The sequence below is a fragment of the Rutidosis leptorrhynchoides genome, unplaced genomic scaffold (assembly GCF_046630445.1).
Source record: "Rutidosis leptorrhynchoides isolate AG116_Rl617_1_P2 unplaced genomic scaffold, CSIRO_AGI_Rlap_v1 contig21, whole genome shotgun sequence".
Classification (NCBI taxonomy): Eukaryota; Viridiplantae; Streptophyta; class Magnoliopsida; order Asterales; family Asteraceae; genus Rutidosis; species Rutidosis leptorrhynchoides.
In genome coordinates this window covers 86193-107570 of record NW_027266458.1, presented here as the reverse complement: position 1 = coordinate 107570, position 21378 = coordinate 86193, and the positions used below count along the sequence as shown (strand labels likewise).

Sequence of the window (21378 nt, the reverse complement as noted above, 5' to 3'; positions counted from 1 at the left end):
TATTGTTTTTTTTCCTTCTCTGCTAACTGGAGAAGAGAAGACTACAGACGTTACAAAATGCGGAACGTTAATTGGGCTTTACTAGTGAGGCCCAATACTTAAAAGGCCGTAAGTTAAAGCCCACAGAATAATTTTACGAACGTGTATCAAATCTAATGATTGATCTTGATTTGAACCCATGGCGATTCTTCGATCAATCACAAAACAAGGAATCTCCCCCGATTTTCTCCCGATACGTGTTAAGAAGGATATAATACTAATGATTGATTTAGCGGCTGATTGTAGATATAATTAGGTACATACACATTGAGACCTTAAATTTCTCAAAGTTGTCTGTATTCAGATTTAGGTTGATATCCTCCTTGCCCCGCCCCAGAACCAAATACATAATGTTTTGATTAATATAATATGATATAATTAAATGAATATAATGAAAATTGATTTTTTTAAGATGAAAAATAAAAAATAATTCTTATGTTATGCGTTATGTTCTGCTCGATTAAAAAAGGTTAAATAATATTTTTTCCTGACAAAAAAAATTCTCACACTATATTAATTAGATCATATATCATATTAATGAAAATATCAAAATCATGTATTTTAAGAGAGAATGAGTAAATGTGTAAACTACACGACTCAAACCCCCACTTCACAAATGAGGAGAGAATGTTCATCAATTATATCAAATTTTGATGTGCATTTCTACCGTCTTTTAATACACGATTTTTTAGACATTTAATTTTGAGATGACACTCTTAATTTTAATATGTATCTCTCATATTAAATAAGCAAATATCTTGAAAAAACATCTATCGAAAAATAGGATTACCTAACCAATCAAATTGTCTGAAAATGACCAAAATGTCATCCCACTTTTCAAACATCCTTATCTCATCCCATACTCCGTTCATACTACTCCGGGATGCTTTTTTCTCACTGCACAGCACTTCTTTTTGCCTTTTCTTTTTCAAAATTTTCTTACTTATTTTCCGGATAATATATATACCATTCTCTTCGGTTTCGTCACCAAAATTAAAATCGAGCTGTCAGTCAAGCCCCTTTTCTGCTTTTCCTTTTTGTTTTTTTAAGCTGCAACTGGCATGGCGTGTTGAATTATTCCCCCCTCAACTCCTCATCGGCTAACTTCATAAACACACACACAAACACAGACACAAGAGCTAGCTTTGTATTGTATAGTACTGTATTGTAAGAAAAGCATGAGAAAATAGTTGCAGAAGAAGAAATAAAAATAGGAAGAGTGAGATGGTGGTATTGAGGAAAGTAGGAAAGTATGAGGTTGGGAGGACGATCGGAGAAGGAACATTTGCTAAAGTTAAGTTCGCACAGAATACTGAGACTGGTGAGAGTGTTGCTATGAAAGTGCTCGATCGAAGTACTATCATCAAACACAAAATGGTCGATCAGGTCTGTGCTCTTCTATCACATTTGAATAGATATTTCTTTTTCCGTTCTTTGTTGAATTCAATATTTGAATTTGACTCAAAATTGCTTCTTTGGCTCTTTTGCTTGCTTCAATTTATTACTTGTTCTGATGATCAAGCTTTTTAGTATCGATTAAGAAGTACCATCCTTCCATTAATGATTTGCTTAATTGGCCCATGGAGTTCGGCCTAATTGTTTGAATGATTCAATGGCCATTTTGTTTCCTTCGTGTTTGTGCGTTCTTATGTTTGAGACAACTTGGGCATCGGCAGTCATAAAAGAAGAGACTTTGTATTTAGCGTTGTAACAAAAGTTTGAGAGGTGTCTGTATGTGTGGTAATTAAATAGTTGCCACCAAAGTTTACTATGCATATTGATGTTACGTCATTGTTCAATTTTCACCTATATGTGTGTTTCTCTGAAAGCATTGAACTTTTTGTGATGCAGATTAAGAGAGAGATATCTATCATGAAGCTTGTCAGACATCCATATGTCGTTCGTCTCCATGAGGCATGTGGTTTTGCTGATTATATTTTGACCATACCTAAGCAGATTGGGTATATCATCTTCTTGTTTATTTCGGGTTTCTACTGACACACATTATTGCTGTTTTAGGTTCTGGCTAGTCGTACAAAGATTTATATTATCTTGGAGTTCATTACAGGTGGTGAATTGTTTGATAAAATAGTGAGTAATCTATTTTGTGATCAAAACTGCTCAAAAATGGGCTTTCTGTTCATGTTCTAATTTTAACGTTAGTTTCTTTTTCATTATTTTCATCTAGTCGAGTTGATTATGCAGGTTCATCATGGACGGCTTAGTGAAGCTGAAACTAGGAGATATTTCCAGCAGCTTATTGATGGTGTGGATTATTGTCACAGCAAAGGAGTCTACCATAGAGATTTGAAGGTATTTCTCAATTACCTATATAAAAAGCGAGTTTCCCATATCTTGTGCCTCAAGTGACGTACATTTTCTCCTTGTAATGCAGCCTGAAAATTTGTTGCTTGATTCCCTTGGAAATTTGAAAATTTCAGATTTTGGTCTGAGTGCATTACCTGAACAGGTAAGATACTGGTAAGAGCTACCATTAACTCAGTTCTTGGCATTTCCATAATTTGCAGTATGCCAGTATCCTGTTGATATTAACTGTGTTGAACTTGGTATTGTCTGTTGATAGGGAGTTAGCGTCCTTCGGACAACATGTGGGACTCCGAACTATGTGGCACCTGAGGTAAAATTTTAATGGTAGTTGCTTCCTAAGTTTAATGTAGATTATCCTGAAGCACTTTTTCTTATCTGTGCTTTCGTTAAGTAATTTTAATTGCTTTTGTAGGTACTGAGTCACAAGGGTTATGATGGTGCCGTTGCTGATGTTTGGTCCTGTGGGGTCATCCTTTATGTTCTGATGGCAGGCTATCTTCCATTTGATGAGCTTGATATCTCAACGCTATACAGTAAGGCATGAACTTTTTATCATGGCTGCTAATGCTATATTGATGTTTAGTCTGAAAACTGTCTAAAGTTTTTCATCAAAATTAACTACTATCAGTCGTTGAGAATTGAGATATGTTTGTGAATTTTCTCACTCTTCTTGTCTTACAGATTGAGAAAGCAGATTTTTCATGCCCATCCTGGTTTCCAGTTGGAGCAAAATCTCTGATTCATAGAATGTTAGATCCAAATCCTGGAACCGTAAGTGTTCCAACCAAGTGCAAACCAAAGTTATTCTTTATACTTCTAACTGTTCAGTTTCGTCTAATAACTGTGTCAAGTGAATGTTACTCTACGTATTTTCATTGTTCAGTTTTGTGTAATAGCCGTCTGTAACTCTCTCAAGGCTGTTTGGGTGAATATGTAATGACTATTACATTAGTTAAAGTGTAGTTGCATCTGAAAGAGTTATTTTTCTCTTGCCGCAGCGCATTAACATTATGCAAATTAGGGATGATGAGTGGTTTAAAAAGGATTATGTTCCAGTCAGTCTTCTCGAATATGAAGAAGTAAACTTGGATGATCTAAATGCTGTTTTTGAAGATTCAGAGGTTGGTAAGACTTTCAAGTGTCGAGGGCTACACCTTTTGTCAATGGGGTTCTTCATATCTATCATGATAGGGCTCATACCCATCTACTCTGTATAGTTAAAGCAGCATTATAAGAGTGCTTAAGCGAATATATTGCAGAGAACCATTTTCTAAAACTTGGGAAGCACTTATATTTATTCTGTCCGTCTTTTTGGCCTTCTAGGCCACTATAGTGTAGAATAACTCTTTTTATGTGTTGTTTTTGGTGCATGTTAAAACTCAATGTAAGTTTTTCAATGCATGACGTAATAATGTTTATAATTGAAATAGGAGGATTCAATACTTTCTTGACATTCTCAATAATATGATTTTATGCAGGAGCAATTGCCTAATGAGCAATGTGGGGATGAGGACATGGGTCCTATGATTTTGAATGCATTCGACTTGATTATTCTGTCTCAAGGCCTCAACCTTGCAACACTCTTTGATCGTCGGGAGGTAGAAGCTATCCATCTTCCCATCCATTATATTAAACTTCCCCTCTTCCTTGTGAATTGTATTGGTTATGTTATAGTAGTATTTACTTTCATATTTTGTATTTGACAACTTAATTGAATATCCTTGACAGGACTCTGTTAAACACCAGACACGTTTTGTTACACAGAAGCTGCCAAAGGATGTTTTATCAAGCATGGAAGTAGTTGCACAATCAATGGGGTTTAAGACTCATATACGTAATTATAAGGTTGGTTAAAGTGTTTGGCTCCTTCTCTCATCCAGTCTCTCTACTATTTTATATTGATCATTAATTGGTTCATTTACAGATGAGAGTTGAGGGTCTTTCTGCAGATAAAGCTTCTCACTTCTCAATTATTCTGGAGGTATGTTGTCGGCGCTATATTTCTTTCGGATCGATGTTATCTTTATTTAGTAATTTTGTACAGATTTTTCAACATTATTTTGTTTCTCTTTTGGGATGTAGATTTTTGAAGTTGCTCCCACATTTTATATGGTCGACTTTCAAAAAGCAGCGGGAGATACTGATGAATTCCTCAAGGTCAGTTATTAAAACATGTAGTAACAGTTATTTTAGTCATTTCATAGCCTTGTAATTCAAGTTGTCTCTTCATTTCTCTAGTTTACACACAGACAAGTATGAAACTTGTGTTGCAGATTTACAAAAACTTTTATAATAATATTGAGGATATCATCTCGAAGCCACCAAATGAACGAAGCAAATCAAGGATCACGAAGTCTAAAAGTAAAAGGCGTTAATTCTCACTCACTGAGGTATCACCCTGAATCTTTGTACCATTTTAGCATACAACAAAGTAGAGCTTCTTGACTTCCTTGGAAAACTTCATCCGCCAACCCTTCAACCCACACACGAATGAAAGATGTAAGAAATTTTAAAATGTATGGTGCTATTTTATTATTTGTAAAATGAGTGTATGTAAATCCCATCCGTGAAATTTATCTCACACAAATGTATTATTATTGTTCTCCGGGGTTATCAATGCTAGAGAGATACGAGAGATATTGCATGTACTTTTGGGTAGGCTTGCACACACTACTACTAGTTTGTTGTGTACTTGCGTTGTTTGTAATTGTATGTTGACAGTGAATAGTGACTTCATTTTGAGTGTCTTCATATTTTTGTTCATAATAAAGTTCATATATTCTAAACTGCTGTTTTTAAGAAGGCAAAATATCTTCCTAAACTGTGTTTACACGAGTGTAATGTCATTGTCCGATCATTAGGTAAGCAAAAAGGATTTGGAAATGGAATTGAAATGGCAAGTCATAGAGGGCACTATCCCTAGTATTTAAAACGAGAATACGATACACAAGATTTAAGTACTTCCTCCTAAAAGCCAAACCAACCAACCCGTTGTTGGGCCATATTGCAATTAACACCCTTAATTAACATCCTTAATGGACTTTAGATTCATGACCCATTAAATTAAATTATCCTCCCTATAAATATGCGTTTATAAGGAGAAAAAGAAGAGGAGAAAAATATATTCTTTTTCTAAAGATATCGGCAGGAATCAAGAAGAAAAAGACTTTCTATTTTTTTCTTGACACTCCCAAAATACAAGATTACGGTTTATTTTGGTGGTCATCTATCGATCAAAGGTTCGTTAGGAGTTTAATATATTGTTAATTGGTGACATACTAGTTAGTGGAAATCCAGATATTTTCGGAAATTTTCTGTGGTCTACCTTTACAATTGTGCAGCTTGTGCAGCTTTCGGGTATGTACACAAACGTGTCGACCAAATCTATTGTTTTATGATCCTGTTAAATTCCACACTTATTATATATATTTATATATATTATATGTATTACGGGCCCATAAAACCCTTCAATGGTATCAGAGTCAGGTTAGAAAATTGGCAATCGAGTCGAATTTTTGGTCGAATATCGTATATATACTGTATACGTTATTTTTTACGAAAATATAGGTATTTTTGTTAACTTTGGCCAGCGAGTAGGGCTAAAAACTCATCGGTTTTCGTATCTAGGTCAATCGGTTTTCGTATCTAGGTCAATCTGATGTCGGGAAGGCGGCGAGTGAGCTTCACGCGTCTCTGGCAATGAGTGGTTTCGTAGTGTGCGTGGAGTCATGCTCTGATTGCAGGAAAAATTTTCTAGTCGCCAAATTTTTTTTTTTTTATCTTTTTGAAATATTCGCGGTCAAATGTTTACGACATTCTGGACGCAATGGTAACAACGGATTCCTAATCTGATGGTCTAAAAATATTTTTTTAAATATTTTTAAAACAGTTTGTCTTAGTGATAAACGTATGAAACTATAACAAATATTCTGTTTTAGATAACACATAAAATTCCTTTTATGTAAAAAAATAAATTAAAAATAATTATCCAAATTTACTAATTCGAATTAATTAATTAATTAATTATCCAAAATTAAATTTATTTTAATTAATTATTAATTGGCTAATTAATTAAGAATTAATTAAATGCGTTTTAATTAAATATTTAATTATCGGTCACATAATTAAATTCGTTTTAATTAATCATTAATTGACTAATTAATACAGAGTTAATTAATTAAATTTGTTGTAATTAATCATTTAATTGCCGGTTACATAAATAATTTTTTTAATTAATTGTTAATTGACTAATTAATTAAGAATTAATTAAATTCGTTTTAATTAAATATTTAATTATCGATTACATAATTAAATATGTTTTAATTAATCATTAATTGGTTAATTTTTTCAGAGTTAATTAATTAAATTTGTTTTTATTAATCACTTAATTGTCGGTTACATAATTAAATACTTAAATACGTTTTAATTAAACATTAATTGACTCATTAAATGAGAATTAATTAAATATCGGTTACATAATTAAATATGTTTTAATCATTAATTGGATAATTAATTAAGAATTAATTAATTAAATTCGTTTTAATTATTTATCGGTTAATTTAAGAATTGAATTTTTCTTTTGATTCCTTTTGAGCATGATTTTGCAAAGTAAATGTTTATATTTATGCATTCACGTGGAGCATAGTATTTGATTATAAATCCTAGACTTGATTTTGGTTTGAATCTTCACATTTGAATTTGAATGTATGTTTATGAATGTTTACAAGTTTGCAATTGTTAAATAGAATTGAATACTGTTATGATTTATTATGTATATATAAGAAACTTATGTGCTTTAATTTCTTTTGATAGAAATTTTTAAGAATTGTAATGGTTGCCGTTAAGAACATTGTTTCTGAACTGAACAAAGGTGAGAAGCCGAATGGTGAAAATTATGATGTATGGAGCATGAAATCCAATTCGTGCTGGAGGAGCAGGCGGTTGTTGAGACCCTCACTGCCATCATGCAAGAGCCGGCTGACGGCCAAACTCGTGACAAAGAGTTGTACACTACGTGCAAGCGCAAGAACACGATTGCTAGGATTACGCTCCTGAGCAGCATGGAGAATGACATCGTGCGCGAGTTCCACCGTTTTGACTTGGCCAAAGAGATGTGGGATGCTCTTCAGGCCAGGTTTGGCATCGACTCTGTTACGAAAAAGAGGCGGCTTGCTATTAAGTTTGATTCCTACAAGAAGCAAGGAAATCAGACTATGCATTACCATCTCAGACATATGTCTAACATGATATCTGAGATGCATGAAGCTAAGATAGAACTGATTGAAGAACAAAAGGTTCAGGTTGTCATTCATTCCCTACTTGCGAGCTGGGAACACATGAAACTTCATCTTATGCACAACACTGGGATCACCACTTTTGATGATACTGTTAGGCACCTTGAGCTCGAAGAGGATCGACTCATGGCGGCCAAGACTTATGTTGAGGTCTAACTGACCGAAGCAGGAGCATCTGGCTCCAAGTCTAACCGCCGAGGTGCAGGAAAGTTCAGGGCAGAGGCAAGAGTAAAACTCAGAAAGGCAAGAAAGGCCAAAAGGCTAAAGAGCTGAAGGCTAAGAAGGGAAAGAGTCATTTCAAGAAAGTCAACCTAGCCAAGGTTAAATGTTACAACTGTAATAAGAAGGGTCACTATGCTCGTGATTGCAACGAGCCTAAGAAGGTACATTATGTTCCTTCTTACAGTCAGATATATGTATCTAGTACTATTTTATTATGTGAAACTAGCCTATTCTAGATCTTGGATTCGAGAGCAACATACCATGTAGCGAAGGACCGTGATGCCTTTATTGAGTTTCGACGAGTACCTCGAGGAACTAAGTGGTTCTACATGGGTAACAATTCCAAAGTTGAAGTTTGCAGGATTGGTACCTGTCAATTAAAGCTTCGCAGCGGAAACCTATTGTACCTGCACGATATGCTTTTTGCTCTTGAAATTCGTTGGAATTTAGTTTTCATTCGAATGCTTATGACTTTTGAATATGATTTTCACTTTTATGGTTCAACTTTGACAATAGAGTTCACTTTGGGACAAAAGCCGTTTGGTACTGGTTTGTTTTACGATCGTTTCATAATAATTGACGTTGATTGTTATGTTTATGATAAATCTCATTCTGTTTATGCAACTGATTTTGTGGATAATTCTGTTATGTGGCATGCTAGATTAGGACATATTGGTAAATAGTGCATGCAACGCTTAGCTAAAGATAACTTGTTAGGTGATACTAAACATGTTAAATTTCCAACGTGTGAACACTGCTTAGCCGAAAAAACTGCTAGGAAACCTTTTGGTAAGGGGCGTAAAGCCGAATTACCTTTGCAAATTGTGCATTCTGATATTTGTGGTCCCATGAATGTCAAGACGAGACATGGTGCAAATTATTTCATCACTTTTATAGATGATTGTACACACTATGGTTTTACTTATCTAATTTCACGTAAATCTGAAACATTAGAGTGCTTTAAGAAATATGTTTCCTTAGTGGAGAACCAACTAGATAAAAGGGTTAAGACCCTAAGAACCGATCGAGGAGGCGAGTACTTATCTGATATGTTCAGATCATTTTGTGACGAAAAAGGGATCGCACAATTCCTTACATGCTGCAACAAAATGGTTTTGCTAAGCGTAGAAATATAACATTAATGGAAATGGTGAGATCCATGATGGCACAAGCAAATCTACCAATTAAGTTTTGGGGAGACGCTTTGCTTAGTGCAACGTATGTTCTGAATCGTGTGCCCACAAAATCAGTTACTTCCACACCATATAAGCTTTGGACTAGTAGACAATCAGACCAGCACTTCCTAAAAGCATGGGGGTGTGTGGCTTATACCCTTGACACCGACAATCATTACGGAAAGTTAGGTCATAGGAAGAAGAAGAGTATCTTTATAAGGTTGAACTCTAAAGGATACGTCTTCATTTGTGATCAAGATGGACATGTAACTGAATTTGACGCATATCATGCGACATTCTTGGAAAATGATTTTCCTAAAAGAGGAGAATTAAACCACGACCTGACATTCTATGAACTTCCGAGCGAAGCCGAACCTTAACTGCAGCCGCAGTGGTTCTGAGTGGGGAGCTTGGTCCTAGTAGGACCTAAGGTCCCAATGGGAGTTCAGGTGCTAGTGGGAGCCACTTAGACGCCAATGATCGAGAAGAGCCGTGACGAACAAGTCGTCCATGGGTTCCTCGTCGTCGTTTTGAGATAAGACGATGGCCATACCTTCATGATTGATCATCTAGATGAGGAAGAGCCTAATAATGTTCACGAAGCTCTTAATGGTCAGGCCTAAGAAAAATGGGCTAAAGCCTTGAAAGAGGAATTAGACTCTATGCATAAGAATAAGGTTTGGGAACTAGCAGATTTGTCGAAAGGGCGCAAGACCATTGAGAATAAATGGGTTCTCAAGATTAAGCAAAATGCCGATGGTTATGTGGAACGATATAAGGCACGCCTTGTCGCTAAAGGGTATACTCAACAGGAAGGAATTGACTACGAAGAGACATTTTCACCTATCGTGAGATTTACCTCTATTCGACTAGTGTTAGCAATTGTAGCGAGTATGGATCTTCAGTTACATCAGATGTATGTAAAGACTGCTTTTCTCAACGGAGAACTTTCAGAAGAAATCTACATGGGCCCGGCCAGCAGATTTCATTCAGAAGGGGCAAGAGGATAAAGTATGTCGACTAAAGAAGTCGATATATGGCCTAAAGCAGTCCTCGAGACAGTGGTACCTTAAATTTCATAATGCCTTGCTGAAATATGACTTCATAATGATCGAAGAAGACCACTATGAATACATTAACAGATCCAAGAAGCAATTCGCGATTCTGTCTCTATATGTAGATGACATTCTGATAGCCACAAATCGTAAGGAGTATCTTAAAGTCACAAAAGCTTGGTTGAGTTCCACTTTTGAGATGAAAGATATGGGTGAGGCCGAATACATTCTTGGTGTAAAAATTGAAAGGGATCATTCTAAGAAATTCCTATGTCTTTCTCAAGAGACGTATTTAAGGAAAGTTCTAGAAATTTTTTCAAATGCAAGATTGTAAGCCTTTCGAGACTCCTATAAACAAGTTTGATAAATTTTAAAAAAAGATGTGCCTGTCCATTGAAGAAGAAAAGAAACTAATGAGTAAAGTACCATACGCCAGTGTTGTTGGAAGCTTGACATATGCTATGTTTTGTACATGCCCGGACATCTGTTATGTAGTTGGGATGGTAAGTCGTTACCAATCTAATCTGGGGCAAGCTCACTGGACACCAGTTAAGATAATATTACGATATCTGAAAGGAACTATGGATTATAAGCTATGTTACCAAGGTAATAGTCTAGAGCTTAAATGCTACACGAACGCCGATAACGCCGGTGATCAGGATGAAAGAAAATCCACCTCAGGATCTGTCTTTTTACTTAATAATGGAGCCATTTCTTGGAGTAGTAAAAAGCAGGGTTGTGTAGCTTTATCCACGATGGAGGCAAAGTTTGTGTCTCTGTGCACTGGTGCACAAGAAGCAGTATGGCTTCGTAGATTCCTCATGAGTTTTTGGGAATTTATAAGGAAAATGCAGGTCTAATTATGATAAACTGCGATAATAAGGCTGCTATTTCCTTCACCAAAGATCTCAAGTTCCATTCTAAAATGAAGCACATAGATACTAAGTTATACTTTATACGAGACATGGTAGCGAAAAAGGAAGTCAATGTGCAGTACATTCTGACTAAGCTAATGTTAGCAGATTCTATGAATAAGGCCTTAGCTAAAGAATGTTATGAAGGTCACGTCAAGTCAATAGGATTGTGTAAAGCTTAATGTAGCGACCTTAGGAAGAATTGTCTTTCTATTCATCCTTTGTGTTGAAGTTTCTTAATTATATTTAATGTATGGATTATGTCTTTCATTTAAATAAAGCCAGAACTATTTGTTATGTGTTCATGTTTATTTGACTGCTATATTTTTAGCACTATAAAAATGTATGTCGAACAGATCGATTAGCCCTCTTACACGGGTAATCATCTCCGCTTGCGAAGATCAAGTAGGGGTAAGACTTTTTCCTTTAAGCATTGTCTGAGTAACAATATGAGAGCTAAACTTAGGAAATACATAGTCGCCTTAATTATGGTATTAAGATGAGAACGTGTTCTATAAGCAATGTTCGAAGTAAACCAGCTCTAAAGGAATTTTCAGAGTAGTGGGAGAACTCAAGTCAGACATTGAGTATGTCTCGAGTACCATTTGCACAGTATTTTGATAGACATACTGTCCATAGAGAATGGATAAAATACTGTGGCACATACCTCATACTATATGCGCTAAGAGACGACCAAATTAAAGGACAATGAAAGAAAATAGATCTCTGCTTTTATTGTGTGAGCCCTGAGTGTCCTAACAGTCACTTGTACCCTTAGACACTATGCCCGATTGTCAAAACTTCCATTGGTGTTTGTTATCTTGATATATTGCCAAAGGACTATGAGAGATGCGGTCCGGAGGAATACTTTGGAAAAGCGAGCCAGTGGGAGGAGACTTGCAAGGCACAAGGAAGGTCGATATTGTAAATGTCTCATGCTAGCTTGTATTCCCCGCGTGGACAATTTCTGCACTAAGGCAGAAGTCGTGAATACTAAGCACCATATTTTTTTAATTATGAGATCGTAAGAGATGGTTGTGTGTCATATTGATCTAGGGAACACATACGGTAACTATTCCAGGAAAATAAACTCAAATTGGTTTGAGAGGTTACATGCTCCTAACCGTCATGTAACACATTAGCTCTCGCGTATGCCGGTAGCACGAGTTATTTGTCAAGTATGATATGTCAAAAATGACATAAACCGATTACAGTAATGAACACCACCGTCGCCCACTTGCGGACGAGTGGGAGTTGTTGGACCATATTGCAATTAACACCCTTATTGGGCTTTAGGTTCATGGCCCATTAAATTAATTACCCTCCTATGCTTATAAGGAGAAAAAGAAGAGGAGAAAAACATATTCTTTTTCTAAAGATTTCGGCAGCAACCAAAGAAGAAAAAGACTTTCTGTTTTTTCTTGACACTCCCAAAATACAAGCTTACGGCTTATTCCGGCGTTCATCTATTGATCAAAGGTTTGTTAGGAGTTCAATATACTGTTAATTGGTGGACACACTAGCTAGTGGAAATCCAGGTATTCTCGAAAATTTTCTGTGGTCTACCTTTACGATTGTGCAGTTTTCGAGTACGTACACAAATGTATCGTGACCCAAATCTATTGTTTTATGATCATGTTAAATTCCGCACTTGTTATATATATATTACCGGGCCCATAAAACCCTTCACTCGTGGCCTAATTAGTTAGTCATTTCCTTTCATATAAGGACGTAAGTTCTATTTTTAGGAGCGGATTTTGAAAATTTATAGGTAAAAAGTATTTTCATATCGTGATCATTAGCATGAAATGAGTCAATGACCAAATCTACATCACAAAGACAAATTTATGGGTCGGTAATCAGAGAGTTCACATTTTATTACAGTTCTACGTATATGCTGAGCCATGTGCAAGGAACGGGTGGGGTTTTAGGATCAGGCAAAATTTCTACGATTCGCTCTTAATTCGTCACCCTCAGAAACTTCATTTAAAAGCTACATTCTGCACAAATTAATATTCTCACCATCTCTAATTAAGTGTCACATTTTTTTATCTAAAATGAATACGAAAAATGACAAGTAATTAGGGATATAGCTACGATTTGTCCATGTACATATATCCTCAGGAAGATTCAATGCAGTAAAAAAAGAAGATAAAAGACAAAATTTACCTCTTGTTTCTTACATGTATATGTGCTATTCGCACAAAATTATCTGTACTTTATTTGGCACATGTTGTTTTGGATGAGTATTGGGACTTAACTTTTGAAAAGCATATGACCAAATACATGTAAGAATATATATACGCAAAGCAACCTAAAGAATGTTTTCTTCCAAAAGATAATCCTAATTAAGCAGTACAAATTACCACTTCGTGTTATTTATTTGTAACCGAAGGAGAGGAAATAGCGGCATATCTTGAGGAGAAGCCAAGATGCATGGCTTCTTCATCACCATCTTCCATCATGAAATTACCTTCATCGAAGTTTTGAGCATAACTCAAAGGATCATACTTAAACCCACTACTTGGTTTCGCCTTACTCCTTGGTTTAAAGCATTCAGTCAAGTGATCATAACTCATCAAACTTCGACTTCCACTCGAATGAGTAGTACTACTACTGATTCTTCTTCGTCTACTTTGGGTTGAGACGATGTTTGTCCATTGAAATTTCATCTTCAAACGACCCCAACACGACGACATCACTTCTTCTTGATCTTCCTCCTCAATCTTCTTCATTGGAGTTGAAACAGTACTCTTCTCCATATCGAATATCAATCAATTTTATCTATTTAATTGTGTGTATACTGTCTTTTTTGTCTTAAAAGACATTTGTTCTTCCTTTCTTCCCTTTAAAGTTGGTTGTGGGGTATCTATCTATCCTTTATTAAAGATCTTTAGTGTGTGGTAAAGAGGATATATATGGGAAAGAATAATCCATTTTAGTCCTTTAGAGGTGGAAATAAATCAAAGAAAAGCTACAAAGGGCCTTTTTGTTTTGAACATTTAAGGGTATTAATATTTAGCACATTCCAATGTGTATGTAGATATTTTATAAGTCAAGAAATGGAGGAGTTGGAAATTTTCAATTCTAGAGGTTTTTTTTAGTCCCTCCATGTATCCTCGATTACTATCTCGCTCAAACTGTCAGTTCATGAAGCTTTTTAATTCTAGAGTTAACTAGCCCCTTTTAAATACTTATTTTAGTTGAGCATGTTTAATCTATATAGTTCAGTCCTACGTACTACTATAAAATTCAATCAAGCTACTTGATCAAGGGTCATGCCTTGTGAACTTATTATGGGTATGCATGGTCGATTATCTTCATTTCTGAACTATATATACATTCATTAATAGAAATTATTTTTAATTTGCATCATTCAATCGTACTGTAATGACTGTTAATTAGATGAGTGGATAGGAAATATATAGGATCCTACACTAGATCATATATATTAATTATATTCTCACAAAAATAAACAACCGTCCGAATAGTCTTAAGTAATTAATCCGAATGGAAGTATCTAAGCTCTCTAACAACATGACTTGTCATGTCTTTTTATTAAGTTGCTTATCTATAGAAAAAGTATTTGGCATTATGCTTCAGATTCTCACAATTGCCTATTCTTTTCAATATCAGCTGTTATTATTAATTATTTTTTTTAAAATAAAATAAAATAAAATACTTTTTTTTTTTACTTTAAAATAAAAATTATTCACTCTTAATTCTACTCTATATTACTACTCCCTCAATAATATGATCATTCAACACAATTACATTATCAACAATCATATCATTTTTTTTTATTAAAAGAGAAAAAATGTTATTATAAATGTTATTATTAATAAATTGAGTGGTCGGGTTTGGTCATGTCTAGGCATATCATGTACAATCACGACCATAGTTCATGAGAACCATTTTCCATTAGGTAGAACATATATAAATGATTATAAAGCTAAACAAAAACTGGTAATTAAATCTCTAGAAATGGGTAAAAGAAAATCCCACAAAAAAGAATCTGATTTGAGGATCTAAATTATTCAAAATAAACCAGGGTATGCTACTAATTTTCTTTCTTTCTTTCGGCTGAAAATTACTTGGATGCAGAAACTGGCAGCATTTTCCCTTTAAATCTGGATGACGTCTCCAAAGGAAGCATCGGCTAGCTAGCTAGGTGGAATGAACAACTCCAATGCTGGTGTTTGAATATCTATACGGTCAGGTAACTCTGCTTCGGTGAAAAACTTCCAACTGGCTGCCTCTGTGGAGAATCGAAATGGAAATGAATGCGATTCTCCAAATTGGAAAGGTGGGAAAAGATGTCATTATCCACTTCTCTAGTTACCTAGGGCTTTGTCACGTTTTTCTTGAGCAGCTTTGACACCAAAATTGCCTTTGAATGATAACCAAAAGGGCTCCTGCAATATTATGAATACTACTCAGTTGAGTCATGAATCATTTCATCAATGATCAATCAACCAAAAAGAGCTCCTGGAATAACCTCATTAGAAGCAAAAACCTCACGATTATAATCAATCAACTATAGTGTTCTAGCTAGAAATTTCACAATAATAATGCCCTCCCCATCACCGTAATCAAGTAACTAATCAATGATCACTACATAAACATTCTATACAATATCAATTTCACCATCTATCCATTAGTAAATAAAAAGGATAACATGGGAGACAAATGTGAAAATAAACCTAGTTTGGATGATTTACCAAGATCAATCATGCCAAGAAGTTTAAGGATCATGAAGACAAAATTATAGATGGCTTTTGGGATCTACAGTCAAAGTCCTTTGATATCTACGGTCAAAATCTGTCTATAGAGGCCAACTACGTTGAATAAATTAATGATAGTATCTTAATTATTGCGTTCATATAATTAGTTTTCTTAAGACTTTTGCTATTATAAATATGTTTTATATGCAACGTTTTTGATAGTTTTGAATAAATAAAAATGTTTGAGAGTTTTATCTAGAAGTTCTTAAGTGAATTCTTTTATTTTAAGAACGAAATCAAGCGGCGCTCGACTAGTTATCCCTTAGCTAATCAAAAGAGGGTTTGTTTGGTTTTATAAATCCACAATTCTCCATCCTTGTCAATTAGGTTCTTAAACTTGAGCTAACGAGTTTAATAGTTCAGGTTCCTCCGCTCCATTCCCAACCTCTTAATATAGTACTTTCTCGTTTACTTACTTGATTAGGGGTTCGACGTCACACCAATCGCAGGGTTCCGCGTCAAAGGAATTTACAGTTTTTGTTCAAAGTTCAAAGAGAGAGGTTGGGCTTGGAAGTTGGAACTTAATTAGTCCATGTTGGCTAGAGTTTGCTGGCTGGCCATTGATTTATACTTTTATGGATTAAGAGGAACAAGATTGTTTTAAATAGCGAAGTAGCTAGAAATGTTCATCTATAGAGCCACATCTAAATTTGTAAGTACACTGTAGAGAGTTGGAGAGTATACTAAAACATTTTGTACTATGAAAAGTAACTCTATATCGACCAAAATCAAAAAAGGTTATGGAGGCCGATGCTATTCTAACATCTCATATATAGAACAAGTTATTTTTGTTCTATATACAAGGAAAATTTTCAAGATACGCAAAAGTATTAAAGGTGAGCATGGGAAGTGCATTTGCATTCATATTTCCGAACGGTTCCGATGACAGCATTCACTGCCACTGTGGGTGTAAATTTGAGGCTATTTTCAGTATGGTTGAGGATTGATTTGTGGGTTTGATTGGAGAGAAGAAAGAGATTGAGCGCCATTGAAAGGATAAATATTATAAAAATAGGTCTAAAACCTATAATATGTATATCAACACAAAAATAAAATAAAAAAATACCTTATTCTGATAAATCGTTCATCCGATTGAAAGCATGGATGTAATCATCATCGACCAGACATAAATGTAATCAAAATCCAGCGTCGCCGGTATTTTCAGCGGCCGACATTCATTCATATTTTAGATTTATACTATAAAACGTTTTGTTCTATAAAAAGCATATACTAATAACAGCACATATAAATAAAAGTAATTTCTTCTATAAAAAGAATTTACTAATAAATTTAGAAACTAAATTGCATGACACAGCTCTTACGATTGGCGTAGCCTTTCTGGCTTGGCTGGCCTTCATGAAATGTCGATACATACAATCCCTTGACATCATCTCCTCAAATGTTGCCGGCATTAATAGAGCATCGTACACAAATTTGTTTTCTTCCTCGCGTAACACGTCTTTCCATACAGACCACCCTTCTAATTTACTTCTACTATTACCACTAGCATTTTCTCCGGCATTCCCCATGGATACATTATCTTCTATCGTCTGACCCGGTAGTAGTCTTATTGCTCCGTTTTCATCGTACACGGTTACAGCCACATATAAAGTGGTATTCTTCCACTTCATCAACGTAAACATTACTTTAAAATTAGGTTCGATACGGTTCAAACTACAGAATCTCTTAAACTGTTTACCATCCAGTCTATTCCACCATGTGCCCGTATAAACATTCTTCGGCCCCAATGAAACAGTGACATCTAGGTCGGAGTTCCTGCGATTAAATGCTGTAAGGTAAACTTCTGTCATGGTATTTGGAACGAATGTAGGTCGAAAAAGCAAGTAGGGCAAGACCTGTTGCAATGAGAAACAAACACAGAGCCGACACACAAATATTATTCCAACGTTATGGTCCCACCTATGAACTTAATATCATGTACTTAATTTATTAGTTACACCCACTAACCACTGGTTTCACTCCTTTGACTCGATATATTGACCAAAATCAAAAAAAGGTTATGGAGACCAATGCTATTCTAACATCTCATATAGAACAAATACAAGGAAAATTTTCAAGATACACAAAAGTATTAAAACATAATTTGACACTTCCATAGTTATATGAATCTTCATATTTTTTATAGAACATAAATAACATATTGTAACACTTCTATTTTGACACATTGATTAAATAAGTGTCAAAATAACAATTATTTGTTGTAACGACAGAATAAACATGAAAGTTGCAGATTAAGCTAGGACAAAATATGAGAGTTTGATCAATATACGAGTGAGATCAATAAAGGTGAGGATGGAAAGTGCATTTGCATCCATATTTCCGAAAGGTTCCGATGTCAGCATTGACTTGCCACTGTGGGTGTAAATTTGAGGCTATGGTTGAGGATTCATTTGTGGGGTTTGATTGGGAGAGAAGAAAGAGATTGAGCGCCATTGAAAGGATAAATTTTATAAAATAGATCTAAACCTATAATATGTATATCAACACAAATTAACAAAACAAAAAAAAAAATAAAACAATGTTTTAAAGAAAAATTACCTTATTCTGATAAATCGCTCATCCGATAGAAAGCATGCATGTAATCATCATCGACCCGATATAAATGTAATAAAAAATCCATCGTCGTCGGTATTTTCTGCAGCGGCCGACATTCATTCATATCTTAGATATAATTGTTACCTTAATTTATATACTCCTCCTTAGGGCGAACCTAGGGAAAAGACAGGCGACTGCTTCCCTGGTTTCAAAAGTTTTCTGACGTATTTTATATATATAAACTTATAAACGAAGATTGGCCCAATCCATAACTCACAGCCCATATGACATAAAATTCCTAGTTCCGTCTTTTTACCGCTTTTATATGTTATTAAAGTGTAACCGATGCAGAATGGCCGCATATCTTGAGGAGAAGCCAAGATGCATGGCTTCTTCATCGCCATTGTCCATCATGAAATTACCTTCATGGAATTTTGAATCAAAAAATTCTTGGGTGTATGGTGTAATTGATAGGGAAGGGACTTTTGGATGACCAAGCCCTGAGAGTTTAGTCTCACATATCAGTATGGAGAGGCCCTACGCAAGGATAGAGTCCGGCCTCACGGTTGGCTCCACGATCCCTAGACAGAGACCGATGGAGAGGCCCTCTCGGAACGGGTCTCTCGATCTCTCTCTCTCCTTGGCTATCTTGACTTACACTCAGGGGAAATATGGTCACTTTCGGGTAACCCTAGCGACTCCCAATTAATAGTCCTTGGCAAGAAATTTGTCAAAGAGTCCCATCACTTTATTGTACACAACCTTAGCTCATTAGCTCGGTTTCGTACACACTCTCTCTATCACTAGAGACGCTTCGCATACGCAAATACACATCGACACCTCTTGACCCGAGACGAGTGTCCACGCCTAGAACCTAGCCTCGCTATCGGCCTCTACATGTGCATTGTTGGCCCGGGTAGGCCGTAGACGCTCAAACACTCTCATTAGAGTCCTCCTCTTACGATCAAGACCGACTATAACCATACAAGAAGCACGTACTCCTCACCACTCTCAACTTTCCATCCGTGGACAAATCAGTAACAAATCATCATTTACACTTGTATATCACTATTGACATTTTTATATATATAGGGCCAACATAAGATAAAATATATATTTTATCATTTATTCTTAAAGGTTCACAACTCTAGAAATATAGGGATATCCATATAGTAATGTGTAGTGGAAAAGTCTTCAACCGGCCTGAGTCAGGCCGGACTAGTAGCTTGTCAGAACCATAGGTTCGGCCCACAACAGTCAGTCGGCCAAGCTCAACTGACTGAGTAAGAGTCCTACAAGGAAACAAGCTCCTTCGGCTAATTTCCTGGACTTAGAGATATTCTCCATTAAAAAGACTGCCATGTATAGAAGATTACAGGAAATAAGATCCCTCGATCAGTGGGATTCTACCCTATATAATCCCTCTTAAGGGAAAACCCTAAACAACTCGTTCATACACACGAGAACTCGTTCATTCTTGAGATACACAAGTGACCACTATTCACGAAGTGTTAAACAAAGCTTCTCTCACAGGAGAACTCATCACTCCATTCCGGTAGCTACGCACCGCTCGGCCACGGTCTTGTGCTGAACCTCGTTGGTCCCGTTCAGACCGTAGACGTTTAAACGTAGTTGTCATCCCCCATTGTTTTATCTTATTTACAGGTTTCGATCATACCGACGTTCTACAATGACCCTTCTGTCACCGTGATCTTTTTGGTCAAAACATTGGTGTCGACCGTGGGGAAGCGTCTAAAAGCCGTTTTCCTCCACTTTTCATCTATCGATATAATCAGAACTCTCCTTTTCAAGTTTTTTCAAAATGATTCGCACTAGATCTGAGATAGTGAGGGCCTCAGCCCCCCGCAGTCTGGTTGAGCAAGACCCTCCGGTCGACCCACAGGTGCAGGGCGAGAATCCTGTGCCAGGAGACAACTAGGTCGAGCGGGTTGACCCCCAAGACATTCGTCCCCAAGTCCGACCCCCTCGCGCTTCCAGGTGAGATTGGGGCAAAGGATCGGCGGGTCGGAACCTCGGCACACACACTCCATCCCCCCAGGGATCTGATGGCTGACGATCTCAAGAGGAGAGGTCCCCAGCGCAAGAAGGCCCTTACGCCCATTCCTTCCTCGAATAGGGGCCCTCGAGGAGTCGTTCCACGTCAAGAGGACAGTCTGGTCCCTCCCGACCAGGAAGGAGCTATAGAAGGGATCAAGACTAGCGGACCCAGAGGTCCCCGCGTAGAGAGAGGGTCGATTCCCCTTCTCAGCATGAGCCAGCCTCAAGGCTGAGAGACCAAAGAGATGAGCGCCAAGGAGAGGGAAGTCGCACCTCTCGATCGTGGGCATCCATACCAAGTCTCTTGAGGGATCTCTGTAACTATGGTTTCACCGATGAAAGCTCTCTGCCCACATCCCGACATGATCGGTCACCTCGACATGCCCGGTCCAACTAGGATAGGGGAGAAGAGGGCGCTCGCCTGGTCCTGTAAATAACCGCCTGTCTAAACGGGACGAGCGGAGGATAAAAGGTGAAGTTCAGAGACGTCTATATGTTAGGGCTAGGGAGATGCCTCCCCCTCCTTTGGTTGCTAATCCATATCAAGCTCACGGAGCTCTCTCGGTGAATCAAGCGGGCGCCAGTGGACCATTTCCCTCGGCATGATACCCCGTAATGGCTAGGGAGGCTCCGACCGCACTTGGGTGCATGCCACCTCCGCCCGGCAGGCAGGCTCCCAATGTGCCGCATCAACCGTCAGGGTTAGCCTTCAATGCACCCTACCCGAGGCAGGCCCCTTAGGCGCCTATCTCGCCATATGGGCAGCCCCCTTATAATTTTATGGGTGCCATACCCGCCATGAAAAATTACCTTTATGTGACCAACTAGCCTCCTGGGGAAACTCGGCCATCCCACCATACCGGTTCGCAGGGACGCCGTTCACTGTCGAGATTGAAAGGACTTTATGCCCTCTGAACTTTCGGCTACTGAATGATCTGCCCAACGCCATTAAC

At 36.9% G+C, this 21378-nt stretch overlaps 2 protein-coding genes across 2 annotated transcripts; both read left to right on the top strand.

Moving 5' to 3' along the window:
• The first annotated feature begins 1263 nt into the window (after positions 1 to 1263).
• On the top strand, positions 1264 to 4742 carry LOC139881914 (CBL-interacting serine/threonine-protein kinase 8-like). Its single transcript, XM_071866312.1, has 14 exons — positions 1264 to 1425; positions 1891 to 1953; positions 2059 to 2130; positions 2245 to 2352; positions 2435 to 2509; positions 2624 to 2677; positions 2780 to 2905; positions 3049 to 3138; positions 3366 to 3488; positions 3846 to 3965; positions 4096 to 4212; positions 4292 to 4348; positions 4450 to 4524; positions 4641 to 4742. Exons 1-14 carry the CDS (start codon positions 1264 to 1266, stop codon positions 4740 to 4742), a joined length of 1344 nt encoding a protein of 447 aa, XP_071722413.1.
• Positions 4743 to 10493: 5751 nt separating this feature from the next.
• LOC139881913 (secreted RxLR effector protein 161-like) lies at positions 10494 to 10973 on the top strand. Its single transcript, XM_071866311.1, has one exon. The coding sequence runs from the start codon at positions 10494 to 10496 to the stop codon at positions 10971 to 10973; it is 480 nt and encodes a 159-aa protein (XP_071722412.1).
• Positions 10974 to 21378: the final 10405 nt, after the last annotated feature.

Excerpts from the sequence above, each read along its gene's own strand:
- LOC139881913 (XM_071866311.1), top strand. The coding sequence starts at position 10,494 with ATGTGCCTGTCCATTGAAGAAGAAAAGAAACTAATGAGTAAAGTACCA.
- LOC139881914 (XM_071866312.1), top strand. The coding sequence starts at position 1,264 with ATGGTGGTATTGAGGAAAGTAGGAAAGTATGAGGTTGGGAGGACGATC. Across the intron at positions 2,353-2,434 it reads TCTACCATAGAGATTTGAAG|CCTGAAAATTTGTTGCTTGA; the intron begins GTATTTCTCAAT and ends CTTGTAATGCAG. Across the intron at positions 2,906-3,048 it reads TCTCAACGCTATACAGTAAG|ATTGAGAAAGCAGATTTTTC; the intron begins GCATGAACTTTT and ends CTTGTCTTACAG.